This window comes from Tinamus guttatus, unplaced genomic scaffold (assembly GCF_059628265.1).
Source record: "Tinamus guttatus ecotype Peru unplaced genomic scaffold, ASM5962826v1 Tinamus_guttatus_pri_ptg000044l, whole genome shotgun sequence".
NCBI classification, from domain to species: Eukaryota; Metazoa; Chordata; class Aves; order Tinamiformes; family Tinamidae; genus Tinamus; species Tinamus guttatus.
In genome coordinates, this window is record NW_028288578.1 from 1,851,989 (window position 1) to 1,864,289 (window position 12,301).

The following is a 12,301-nucleotide window of genomic DNA, read 5'->3' on the forward strand; positions in this document are numbered from 1 at the left end:
TGTAAGACAGAGAAATTCTGGTCCTGGGGGTTTGAACACAATATTTGGGACCCATTGCTCAGCAATGAGTTTCTGCTCCTGAAATTATTTTGCACTTTTGCTGGCAGATGGGTGAATTAATAACTAGCATCTTTGGGACATGAGAAGTAGTTTCGCTCCTAACTGTCACTGAGCATTAAAAGACTCAAATTGTTACTGGAAAGATAAGTAATTCCTTTTCTTGACCTTCTTTCCAAAAAAAGAACACAGTGTGTGAAGCTTCACTAACAAACACAAACAGTAATTACATTAGGTTGTTTAAAAACTAAGAGAGTATCCCCTGACACATACTTAGGCCAAAATCAATACAGTATTAATTAATAAGGACTATCAAAAATAGTAATCAAGTTTTAACAGCAAACAACTTTCTGTCACATTTTATTACCCTGTATCATTTTTACTAATACGTGTCTTAGAGCTTCATGACTTTGAGTTCATATTATTTTCATGCTTCAATTAGAAAGAAGGAGACAGCCAGACTATCCAGGAAGGTAATGGAAAAGTCTTGTAGGGGGCTTAGTGTTGAAAATAATACTTAAATGAAACTTTCAGTATACTGTGAAACTTTTTCCTCCTTTTACCTACTTTTACTTGAGGTCTTCTAAGAAGTAATATGTAGAAATGCAAAACTTAATCAGATAAAAAATACAGCAAATCCCACATATCATTTTATGCAATGCCAGGAGAGTAGAAATATATTTTCCTAACCAGAGGAAATTAACTAGGCAACAGTCCTATATCTATAATTTAAAGCTGTAAAATATGCATGGCAGAAACTAAAGCCACCTTTAAAGAATTCAGTGTTGCAGTGTATCACAAATTAATGAAATGGAGACATTTTTAGAGCATGTAGCACTGAAGATATTAAAAGAAGGGAAATATTTCACTGCATAGATCAGCCTGGTAAATACTTTTAAAATCAAGCTTTCTTCTCTGTTTGAAAGTGTAAGAATTTGAATAGTAGGGGAAAAACATACCCATAGACATTAACATTTCTGATCAAATCTCAAAGCCTTTCCATAAAAATTTGGAATATCTTACTCCATCATTGCATGCAAGTCTTTAATGTGGCCAGGGCAAAATCTGAATAAATCAAGAGGAAGGAATTATGGAGTCAGTTCTTACTTGGTTTCTCCTAAAATGGAGTGAAAAGCAACTTCAAATACTTGATATTCCACATGGTAGCCAAGCTGGGCACCACAGCATATTCAACTACCCCAGGTTTTTTAAATGCAATCAATTTACTGCTGCCAAATGCAGTAGGTTTATATACATCTGGGAAACATGCACCTACGGTGCTGATGAATTTCTCCTGACATTGCACTGATTTCAAGAGAATGTTATTTTAAATTGGCAGTAGAGAGACTGGCAGGGAAGGATAAAGCCCTGAGGACGGCTGAATCAAAGAGAATTTCAAAAGAATTTTCCTGATGGTTCTTGGATAATATCACATGTTAGCTATTTTCAAAGCCAATAGTTTCCAACACACTTCCATTTATGGTATCAATAATTAAAAAATACTTCAGTGGGAGAAGAACTCACCTTACAGAGAAGAGAAACTAGAAAGCTGTGTTATTATGCTGAATATTGGAGACACAAAAGGCTTTGTCTCTGTGGAAAAAGCTCTGGAAATGGGGATACCTTATCTGCAACTCTTGAGTGGTTACCACAAAATGAGAGGCAACCACATGAGTATGCCCAAAGTTTTACTGGAACAAGGCAGGTGGAATTAAGGACAGCAAAGCCTAACAAACCCACCTGAAGATTTGGTCCTGCAACTCAAGACTTTGAAGCAAAGCGTGGTGAAAAGAGTTCAGGATCAAATCCAGAAGTTCTCTTCTTTAAAAGAAAATTGAATTACCAAAACTTAAACCTCGCTGGGTTGCACTCCCTGCCAGCATGGCCCTGCCAGCTACTAATGAATTTTTAACATCTTTCGCCCACCCCACTGCACACTTTGGCACCCTGAACCGTGCGGCATGCCGCGTCTCGTTGTAACTCACAAGTAGAGGGGCACGAAGAAAGGCGGATGGCGAGAGCATAACTTAACATTCCCCCAGCTCCTCGGCAGCACGGCGGAGCAGCGAGCACCTTCCCCGTTTTCCATGGGTGTCAGCTACTTCAAAGGAATACCTTGGAGCAGGAGGGAGCCTGGCACGCTCCCAGCTTATGCATCATTCGTGCCTGATGGTTTCTGGAGACCCGCTGCAAAGGAGAGGCTTCCTCCAGGTGCCGGGGAGTTTTCCACAGTGCCTTTCTCAGGGCGCTGAAGAGGGTCAGCTGGGCTCATTGCGCCTCAGCCTTGTCTCTGCTTCCCGCCACCTCCACAGAATGTGCTCAGTTCAGCCTAAGCTGGGCGTTAATGACCTATACCTGCTCAGCTTAACGTACAAACGTGCTTTTAAGGCAAATCACTGAAAACTGACACGTGCAGCTTTTCCCCACGCCCAGGACAAGAGCTCCTTGCCACCACCAGTCTGTGCAGCCAACACATTTTGACACACCTGGTGGTCCCACACCTGAGGGCAGTGCACTTGTTGCTCCTCACTCCGAAGTCCTCCAGGGCAAGGCAGGAGGCTGTGGTGGGTCACCATGGTGGTGGGGGCTCAGTGAAGTGCACAGAGGGGATTCAAGCCAGGAAGAACAAGCCCTGCTTCATACCCACTAGCAAGGCCCTGGGGGAATGTCGCAAGCACGAGCCCTGAAAATGGTGTGTCTGCCACTAGCATTACGATTTCTGGAGTCTCATAAACCACTATTTATATGTTTAGTCACTTGTGGCTCAATGCCTCTTTTATTGGCACTAATGGCATTATTTTACCTTGCAATAAATCTCATTAATTGGCTGATCAGTTTTTGGAAAATTACCCATTAGCAGCATCTGGAGAAGAGCTGCTGTAATACCTGCAAGAGATCACCAAACAATATGAGGCTAAATGTACGGGAACTGGTTTGGGAATTTCACAAACGAAAAATGATGCTCTCTCATGACAGATGTGCATTCCACAAGGGTCACCTTCGTTTTTGAAGCCATTCCGTTTATTCTCACAATTAGGAAATAAGGTTTTGGGCTCTGAGACCGCTTGTCAGACACGGAGGACTCTCCTGTTCTGAGGCTGTCTGACCTTCCTCAAAGCCCAGGTTACCCGACAGCACAGCGAGGCACACGAGTGTGTCCCACAGCATCCACAGCTGCAAACATGGAATCCGGTTCCGAATTCAAATCACAAAATTAAGAGAATACTGTGATTATGATTAACCTCAGCAGTTATAAATGATATGGCAGCTTTGTAAAAGCAGCCTGTTGATGTTAGATCTTAGAGACAGAACTCAAACAATGAAATATTAAAAGGTTGCAATCTCTGAAGACAGATAAAAGCCTCAAGGCTATGATTCTTTTTTTTTCATTTGTATGTCCTAAACTAGACTTTCTAATCCACCAGTGGAGATTTTTCCAATCCTACTAGGAATTATATGCCTAACTCAGTTAACCTCTTTCAAAAAATCTCAGCTCTAGGCTATTAAGTTGCTCTCATTCAGCAACAGGCTCCTTTAGAAAATGTCTTCACCAAGAAAGAAACTGTAGGTGCTTTATTACATAACCTGTGCATTTTTTTTTTCCTACATAACCAATTATTGTAGATTTCTGAGTAAATATCAGAATATGAAAAATATATTTTGGAAAAAATGGCAAGATATAGCAAGCTTTACCCCTTTTTAATGCTGAATGTGTACCAACATAGCTATTGGAAGCTGTTTCATTAGTTGGCTATTTTGATTATTCTAGCTAATGGCTGTGTTGATTAAACTGAAGTTCTGAAGTGATTGCTGCATTCTGTGATCACATCTACACAAAAACTCAACTTAGTCAATCCTTTCATTGCTCCGATGAATACTGACCTCATCAGAAATTATAACGAGGGAGGCATCGTAAATTTATTTTACAAAAATGTCTCATATTTAGTTATTCTGTTTCCCAGCTCTCCTTCTATTCAAAAAAAAAAAAAGTCTGTGGATTTTGGTACCCTTATCCAAGATCTGAGTTTTTATTATGATTAAGAACATCATAGATATTTCTTTTTTTTTTTCCTCTACAATAGGGAAACTTTAAGATACAAAAAATGAAAAATGTACCACGTTTGCCCTTGAAGTTATAGTCAGAATAGTGACAATGGTTGTATCACACTGTATTGTTGCTTTTATCAGCAAGTGCCCTGAGCATACATTAACATAATTGCAAACTGCATGAAAAGTGAACATGCAAAAATGTGATGCTATTGCCAATAGCCTCAAACATCTGTCCCAACAAAGTGTTCCTCCTCCTTATTTTAATTCTTATTATTCTAACAAGGTTAGTGAAGGAGAAACCATGTCACAGATGATATCTACATTTAGAGTGTCAGAACAATTATTGATGCAAAAATGTTATCCAAGCAAATATGTGTCACATTTTGTTCACTTCCCATAACACCTGTTCATTTTGCTAACACATTATTCCCACTTAAAGCCAGAACTCATTAGTCCCAGTTAAAGCCAAACTGAAAGCTTAATATGTACATACAGCTGAAAAACTGAAAAGTCAACCAAAAGGTAGCACCATTCAGTGCAGTGAAAGTCTGAAGCTTGTGAGCAACCAGCTGCTGCAAGAGTGAGAAGTAAAAATAATTTATGAAATGAATGAAGGGAATGAATGGAGAGAAAAAGAAAAAGAAAATAAACTGAGCCAGAAACCAAACAGCAACAAATTAAATGTCATCCGGCCTTCAGAACGGAGATCAAAGAGAAACCCTGTTCAAACCATCTGCGCGTCAGTCGCAGTACTGAGACCTTTGCAACTCCCTATGCCAGAAAGTCCAATGCTTTCAATAACCACTCACCAAAAACGCCGTTCAAGATGTTATGGTTTATATCTTCAACAGGCACATAACAAAAACCATTACGGAGAAGATTGCTTAAAGCGATTTACTTTTGCCTACTTTTCTGTCTCTGTGTGAGGTTGTCCCAAATTCAGCCCATCCATCCCCGTTCCCAGCGCGCATGCCGAGTGCCACCCTTCCCTTGCTCCCTTCACTGTGTGGGTTTGCCACTGAAGAGAGTCAAACTTGCATTTCTGTGATAGTTGAACACACATTGTGAATTCTAGGGCATCTGCCCTGCAGACATACCGCTAACTGTAGCCCCAGGAGGCTTAAAGAAATATCAGCACTCAAATTCATAGAGTAAAGGTCTGAAGAGGCAGCTCTGTGAACGGATAACTGCCCGGGGCTTTGCCAAGCACAATATAGCTGTCACTTGTTATTATGTGAAAGATTTTGTGGGGAACAGTGTTTTTCATTTTGCATGTCAGAGACAGGGGAAAAAAATACACATTTAGACAACCATCTCTTTAAGAAAAGGGAAGAGAGCCATGCGGCGGAGCTCACTTACCAGGGCTGGTTATCGTCAGGAGGTCAAGCTGCCGTTTTTGCTGAAAAACAAATTATAAAAGGAATTGTTAAAAGGGGACTAATTCTAGTGGGTCAGCTTAGACCTGCAAAGTAAGTATTCTGGCATTTATAGCAGAATTAATTACCAGTTACACGTGTCTCTTAACTCTTTTGGATGTGATCCATGTGTACTTTATGAGGGGAAAATTTTTTTAGCCCAGTCCTTTTAATGTGTTTTTATTTGCACTGATAAAGTGTTCCTATTTTTTCTCTTGGAACATATACTTGAAATGGATAGCTAGAAGCATGAATGGTTGGGGATATTTATAAAAGTAATTTCTCATTCCACAGGGAAGGAGACAAGGAACCCAGACAAGAAACTCCAAGTTCTTTATTCATATCAGTCACTGACTTATAGCCTGTATGTGATCAAATACAATTATATTGCCTTGGGGTGAACCTTTCAAAGCCATGTAAGGGGATCTAGACAAAGTCAAGGCTGATGAAAGGAAACTTCTTTTCACGCGAGCACAGTCAGCCCGTGGTGCTCTGCCACTGGATACCCTTCACGCTAAAAACTCACCAGACCTCATCAGTGTTGGGTATTGGTATAGACAGCAAAATATAGGGAGTTATAATGGCAAATATCAAGCTTAACCATAAGAGTGGCTTCTGTAAGGGATATAAGCCTTCACAAGTCAAAGCAAACAACAGTTAGAGATGGTTAGGACAATTTTTTGCCTGGGAAGATATCCCAGCAGCACTTTGGTAGTAAGGTTCAGTTCCTCTCTAACACATGTTCCTAGCCTATGAAGACCTGTCCCTCCTTTATCCCTTGAGGGCTTATCACTGAAATCCATGTGTTTCTTGACCATTATCATCCTTTACAACCTTTCTGTAGGCCACAAAAGCTTTCCACCACCAATAGGGTGGAAATAGGGTATTCTCCAGTTCTCAGACACAAATAAGTGTCTACACTTCTAAGCACTTTCTAACTACTGTCTTCTCCCTAAAAATCTCTTTGCCCAACACTAGCCTGTCTAGCTGGCATTGCAGATTATACTGTCCACTTTAATTTCTCTCTCCTAATCTGCTCAATAACGTCTGTGTTACTTTCATTTATTGTCAACCCTATTGATCTTTTTCTAATCTAATTCTCATCATTGCATTCACTGTATTCCCTGGGTGACAGCTAAAAGTCCTTGAGGAGGAAACATTGACTTGGTGTTCCCTACAGTGAATGTTCTTCCTTTGAAATTATGACTGATGAAACTCCTTTCCAAACTCATTATTCCTCTCAAAGTAGAGCAACACCAGCTGAAAAGTGAGGACACAGTTCATCATCAGCCAAATTTACCTGAGCTATATGCCCAGCAGTGAATGCATCCTAGCGGAATGACAGAGTGGGGTGTCAGGACAAAAAAAATTCCACCTTTTCTGAAACTTTCTGGTCTTTAGTACCTTAATTCAGGTACAATGCAAATTTTTTTTTTTTTTGTGAGAAACCTCATTCCTGTCTGGTTTCATGGTTATTATTTGTTCTTGAATCTCTGACAAGTCATTTTGACACTACTACCTGGACACTACTACCAGGACTTAGTAGTGTCCTGGATCATATTTACTTTATTATAAAGCACTAAAGGCCAGCCTAGTCAGTTTAACAGTTCAAGGGAGCAGAAGACCTTGTGTTCTCTATGTCACCTCCACAAGGGACAGGCATAAATGCTCTCCCTACACTTGGAGGTCAGCCCACCTCACTCTCCTTTCCCAGGGAGAGAGAAAGCAAAGAAAGCAAAATAGCAAAAGCAAAGCACCCTCCTCCCCACCAGAAGCCAAGTGAAGAAACAAAGCTACAAAATGCCAGGGCTTAGCACAGACTGGACTAAAAGCTGTGCTTACATTTCTCAGCACAGCTGGAACTGCAAAGGCTCCACATCAAACAAACAGCTAGAGCAAAAATAATAATCTATGCTGAAATAATAATCTATGCTGAAATCTGGTCTGTTAGGGAACAAAAAAAGTGCAATCAAAGAAGACAGCAAACTGTAGAGTGTTTGAATAAATGGAAAGGCATATAGCCTAACCAGGCCCCAAAGCTGACTTAAATGTATTAACTGGTGTTAGAATAAACATTAAATAAAAAACATAAACAACTTATTTTGACACCAGAAGAAAAACACCTACTGTAAAAAAAAAAAAGGAAATGAAAATGAAAAAATATTGTAGGCCAGTTGTACAGCTTATGATTTTTTCCTCATTTTTCCCCATTTCTCCAACTTCAAGTGGATCAGCACTAATCTTCAGCATCTAGCACCTGACTGCTGCAAGAGATTTGAAATGCCACCACATCCTTGGCATGAACTCTACCCAAATTCACCTGTCTGGAAGAGTACGGTTGCTGCCTGACTGGTGCAGTGACAGAGCAAAGCTCCCTCTGCTCTGACCTTCAACAGACCTTGAGGATGTTCCTGTAATTTAGCACTGCAAGAGGAGTGCAGGAATACTCCCCCGAACCCAGGGAGGAGGACAACATTTGCAGCAAAGTGCAATTGAGAATCATGCACCGAAGCATGCAGAAATGCTCTAATTATATATGCTGAATTTCCAGAAATCCAGCCCAGCTCTCCAATCTCAGAGGCCAGCTCTCTGCAGTTTCCAGGGCTCAGCTAGATGCAAGCAGACTAGCAAAGGCAGGGATTTATTTTTTTAAAATACAGGCACAGTTATGATTAGCTAAAAAGCAGCAGAATTTGAATTTGAAAAGAGAGACATTACAAGTGTCACAAAGATTAATAAAATAATTGCATCAGAAGTATCATGGCTGTGGGGCTTGATGTATTCTCCTTTCCTTTCTGTGTTGAAAGATGCAAATTGCAGCTGTTGCCCCCCTCCAGCATGCTCACCCTCTCCCTATTTTGACAGATTTCTTAAAAGACTCATCTCCACAAGATGTCTGGCTTTTTTGTTCCGCCTTTAGTAATTTTCTGCTCCTCAAACACCTGCCCCTGTAGAAAGGCTTGGGACTGTCTCAGTCTTGAGGCAACTGAGAATTCCCAACTGATCAGTGAAATGTGATGGCAATAAATCCAGGTGTGGGAAGAAGTGGCAGTTTCCTCTATCAGTAATACTGGATTTCAGCTACATTGGCAAAAAAGCACGCCGTGCTAAACATTAAAATTATTTCCACAGTGTCAACCATAATTTACATGCGGCAAAGCAAGATTCTCTGTATCATCACAGCATCTCCATCGCTCTAATCTCATCCTACCCTTAAGGGTGAGCAGTCTCATTTTCACTTTACTGTCTTCTTTGCAGGCCATGTGAAGGCCCAAAGGCAAGCAGAGGCCTTTGGTCATCCGTAGCAGCTTCCCACCACCTGTGTTTTTCTGTCACTGGTTCTACCCAGAGGCATGGTCCCTGCTGCGCATTAGGGCTCCGCAGCGAACCTGCAGTGGATCGTGTTCACTTCCACAAAATTAACATGATCTTTAATTAATGCAGTAAGCACTGATGAGTAATAAATCATATTAAAATACAAGGAGGGCAAATTTTTAATAAATTAAGCATTGATTCATTTAATAAATATTAATCTATTAAGCATCAAGAATTCATTACATTTTAGAAAACCAGTTGAAAAGCCTAGCTAAAGTCTAAATGTGCAGAATGGTCCCTGTTCACCCATAATATGCACTTATTTTTAACTAGTTCATTAATTTATCAAGTTAAACAACTTGCCTAAAACCAAGTCCGGAAGATCATTCAGTTGCTGTATGCAGTTTCTTTGACCAAATTCTAGCTCATGTCTCAGGTTGTTTCCCAAATTTCTCCTTGTAACTCCCTTTCTGAGCAATCCCCTTCTTGGTGTCATTTAATTTTCATCATCTCAAGTAACTCAGAGTGTGTTGCAAAACTAGAAAAAAATATTGGGAGAAGTGGGGGTGTAAATTAACTCATTCATTTAAGTTTAGCTTATCTACAAGATGTTCTTGCACACTTTGCTCTCTACAGAGTTACTTCAACCTTTTATATAGATGTGGGATGTGCTGCACTTGCTTTGACTCTTATCTACAGATTAGCAAAAGAGAAGGAAAGAAAGCCAGATGCTAAGATGCCCCATGAGACTGATATGGAGCTGTTTCTGTAGCAACCGATGATTTTCTTCTCATGTAAGAATGAGCCTAGTCATATCTAATTCTGAATGTATCTGGGCCTCACTTGCCAGCCAAAGCTGTGTCAAGTATAAAGTCAATATAGCCAAAAAGAGTGATAAAAAAGGCAATTATAAAGTCATCTCCCTCCTCCTACACACCTCCTCCAGCCAGGATACAAAGGGTGTCCTTCTGCCCCAGCACCGTGTCCGCAAACCCCTGGCATTGCGCAGGGACACAGGACAGTGCTGGTGGTGGCAGCCGGTCACCTGTGTGCCCAGGTGCCCACGTGGGCTGCAAAGGGCTCTGAGTCCATCTTGCTGCCAACCACACATAAAAACCTTCACGGCCGGAGCTGGGAGAAGCACCAAGTCAAAAGGCTTGTGTCGGGTTTGTACCGTGGCATTGCCTCACCAGGACATCGATCTCTCTCTCTCTACATGTATTTTATCCTACCCAGTTCTCCTACTCTCTCATCCAATTTTTATGTGATTGGAACAGGTGTCCCTCCCGATCACTTTCAATCTACCATACAGTTCAGATGGTTTAAAACTTATATCAAATGCATGATTTTTTCCCCGTCACAGAAAGTTTGCAACGACTTGCTGTGAATTTTACCCCTTCCCTTTTACTTTGTCTAAATGAGCACTCCTATTCTATAAACGTACTGTTTGAGTTGACACAAGAGTAATGGAAACCAGTGCATCTACTTGCAAAACTATGTCCTGAAGGGTCTGCTGGGCTGAGTTCTGCCCCACTCACTTTTGTGTGTGATGGGTGAGAAGCTGGGCGCCCCTCACATGAGGCTCTGCTCATGTGCAAAGACCTTTCTATGGGAGAGCAGTGTAAATCTTTTTAATTTATATCTAAAGAAAATCTTCCTCAGCTGAATATTGCCTCATACGCATAATTATCTCGTGCAGAAGAGAAATGCAGTTTTCAAATGTAGCAAATCATAATGATATTGCTTCATGTGTTAATGGAATGTCTTCAAAATTCAGCTGACAGGTGGTAAAGGACCCTTTGAAGAGGAGAATGGACTAAGCAACACTTAATAAAAGCCAAGAAACATTACTATTTGGATTTCCACTACAACATCTTGCAATACGGGGGTGTAGACACCACAGAGCTTCAGCACAATGACATGTCATGAAGAGGAAGATGTAAATATCCAACACATTTCACTTGATGTGGTTCTGAACAAAGATGAATGCTGAGAGTCCTTGGATCTTTTCCAGCACTACTTTTGTTTCACAAGATGCTGGAACACAAAATATTTGAGCATCAGAGGTGGGCTGAGGCAGTGATGCTCTGCAACCTGGTGGCATCTAATGTAGAATTTAGTCCTGTTTTCTCTACCATAGACAAGTTAATCAAAGAAGTAGCCATCATCCTACACGGGGAGAAAAGGCCAACAGATCACGTAAGAAATGCAGAGGGAAGGGAAGTCAATTCAGCACGTGAGTTTTGTTTTGCAGAATTTAAAATGGACCTGAAATTGTGATTTATAAATTGTTTTGTGACTCTTTTTGGTGATTTGTAGTGGTAAGAGTTGTTGAAAGTTTAATCTAAGAAATATTTAGGATTAATCAACAAGCTAATACATTTTCTCAAGAAAGTCTAGATAAAGAAAATGTTGGAAAAGAATAAATAAAATTAGGTGCACTTTTCACCTCTGTCGATTTCCTCAAAAGCAGGTTTCTCTCCTTATACGCTCCCTTCATTCAGAGTGCATCACCCATCTCTAAAGTGAGTATCTTGATTTTAGTGATGACCTCAATAAGCTCTAATTCAAATCCAGTTAAAATGGATAATCTGATGATTTAAGGCTTTTTTTTTAAAAAAAAACATGTTATGATGGCAAGCAATACTCTTCCCTTTCCTTCCTGAAATCACAGGCTTTTGTTCATATAATGAAGCAAGATCTCACATTTTCCACTTCCTCTGTTATTAGCTGCTACTGTTTCATGGTATCATGATAAAACGAAGCTGTCAGCTTGTCGACACTTGACTGGGATGTCAGTAAATTGCATCTGCTGTAGCTTACACCATGGAATCAATTATTGATAATATAGGTGTGGGGGAACGTTTATAAAGTGGTTTGGGATATGTTATCACTCACACTAAGAGCCATAATGAACATTTAAAACCATTTAAACAGTGACCTCTGCAGACATTTGATCTTTGCAATATTTGGTAAATCGATTCTGGTTTAGAATCAAAACCAAGTCCAAATGGTAAAAGACAGCATGGATCCATTAAGCTTCTTTACTCATCCTTCCAGTTCACATATTCTGCTACTTCATATCTGACATCTGCTTGTTTCCTGCACAAAAGTTATAACAAAAAACAATTGATACTTTCTTTTTCTTTTTTTTTTCATAAACACTACCAAATGAGGAGCTAAAATATTCTTCTCCCCCTTTAAATATTTATCTCAAGAACACAACACTTGTGCCAAATGTATTATTTATTACAAAGTTCCTCCCTAGTTCTTAAAGTCTCATTGTGCTAAATATCTATCTAAAAAGACCACTAATACAATGAAAGCTATGGAGCAACTGAAAAACCATGCAAAGTATCCCTGGGCGTCTGTAAGAACATATTCCCTACTACTAATGGCAGATGCCTTCTGTAGTAGATGGCAGCCACAGGGCAATTGATAAGTAGAAGACTGCAAAAAACAAT

At 40.1% G+C, this 12,301-nt stretch overlaps 1 protein-coding gene across 1 annotated transcript in view; it reads right to left on the minus strand.

The window, feature by feature from the left end:
- BEND5 (BEN domain containing 5) overlaps positions 1 to 12,301 on the minus strand; it is a 540,137-nt gene that overhangs the window by 81,133 nt on the left and 446,703 nt on the right. Inside the window, exon 6 of the mRNA XM_088536729.1 lies at positions 5,467 to 5,506. Coding sequence (XP_088392855.1) covers positions 5,467 to 5,506 — 40 coding nt within the window. The remainder of the gene's footprint in view (positions 1 to 5,466; positions 5,507 to 12,301) is intronic.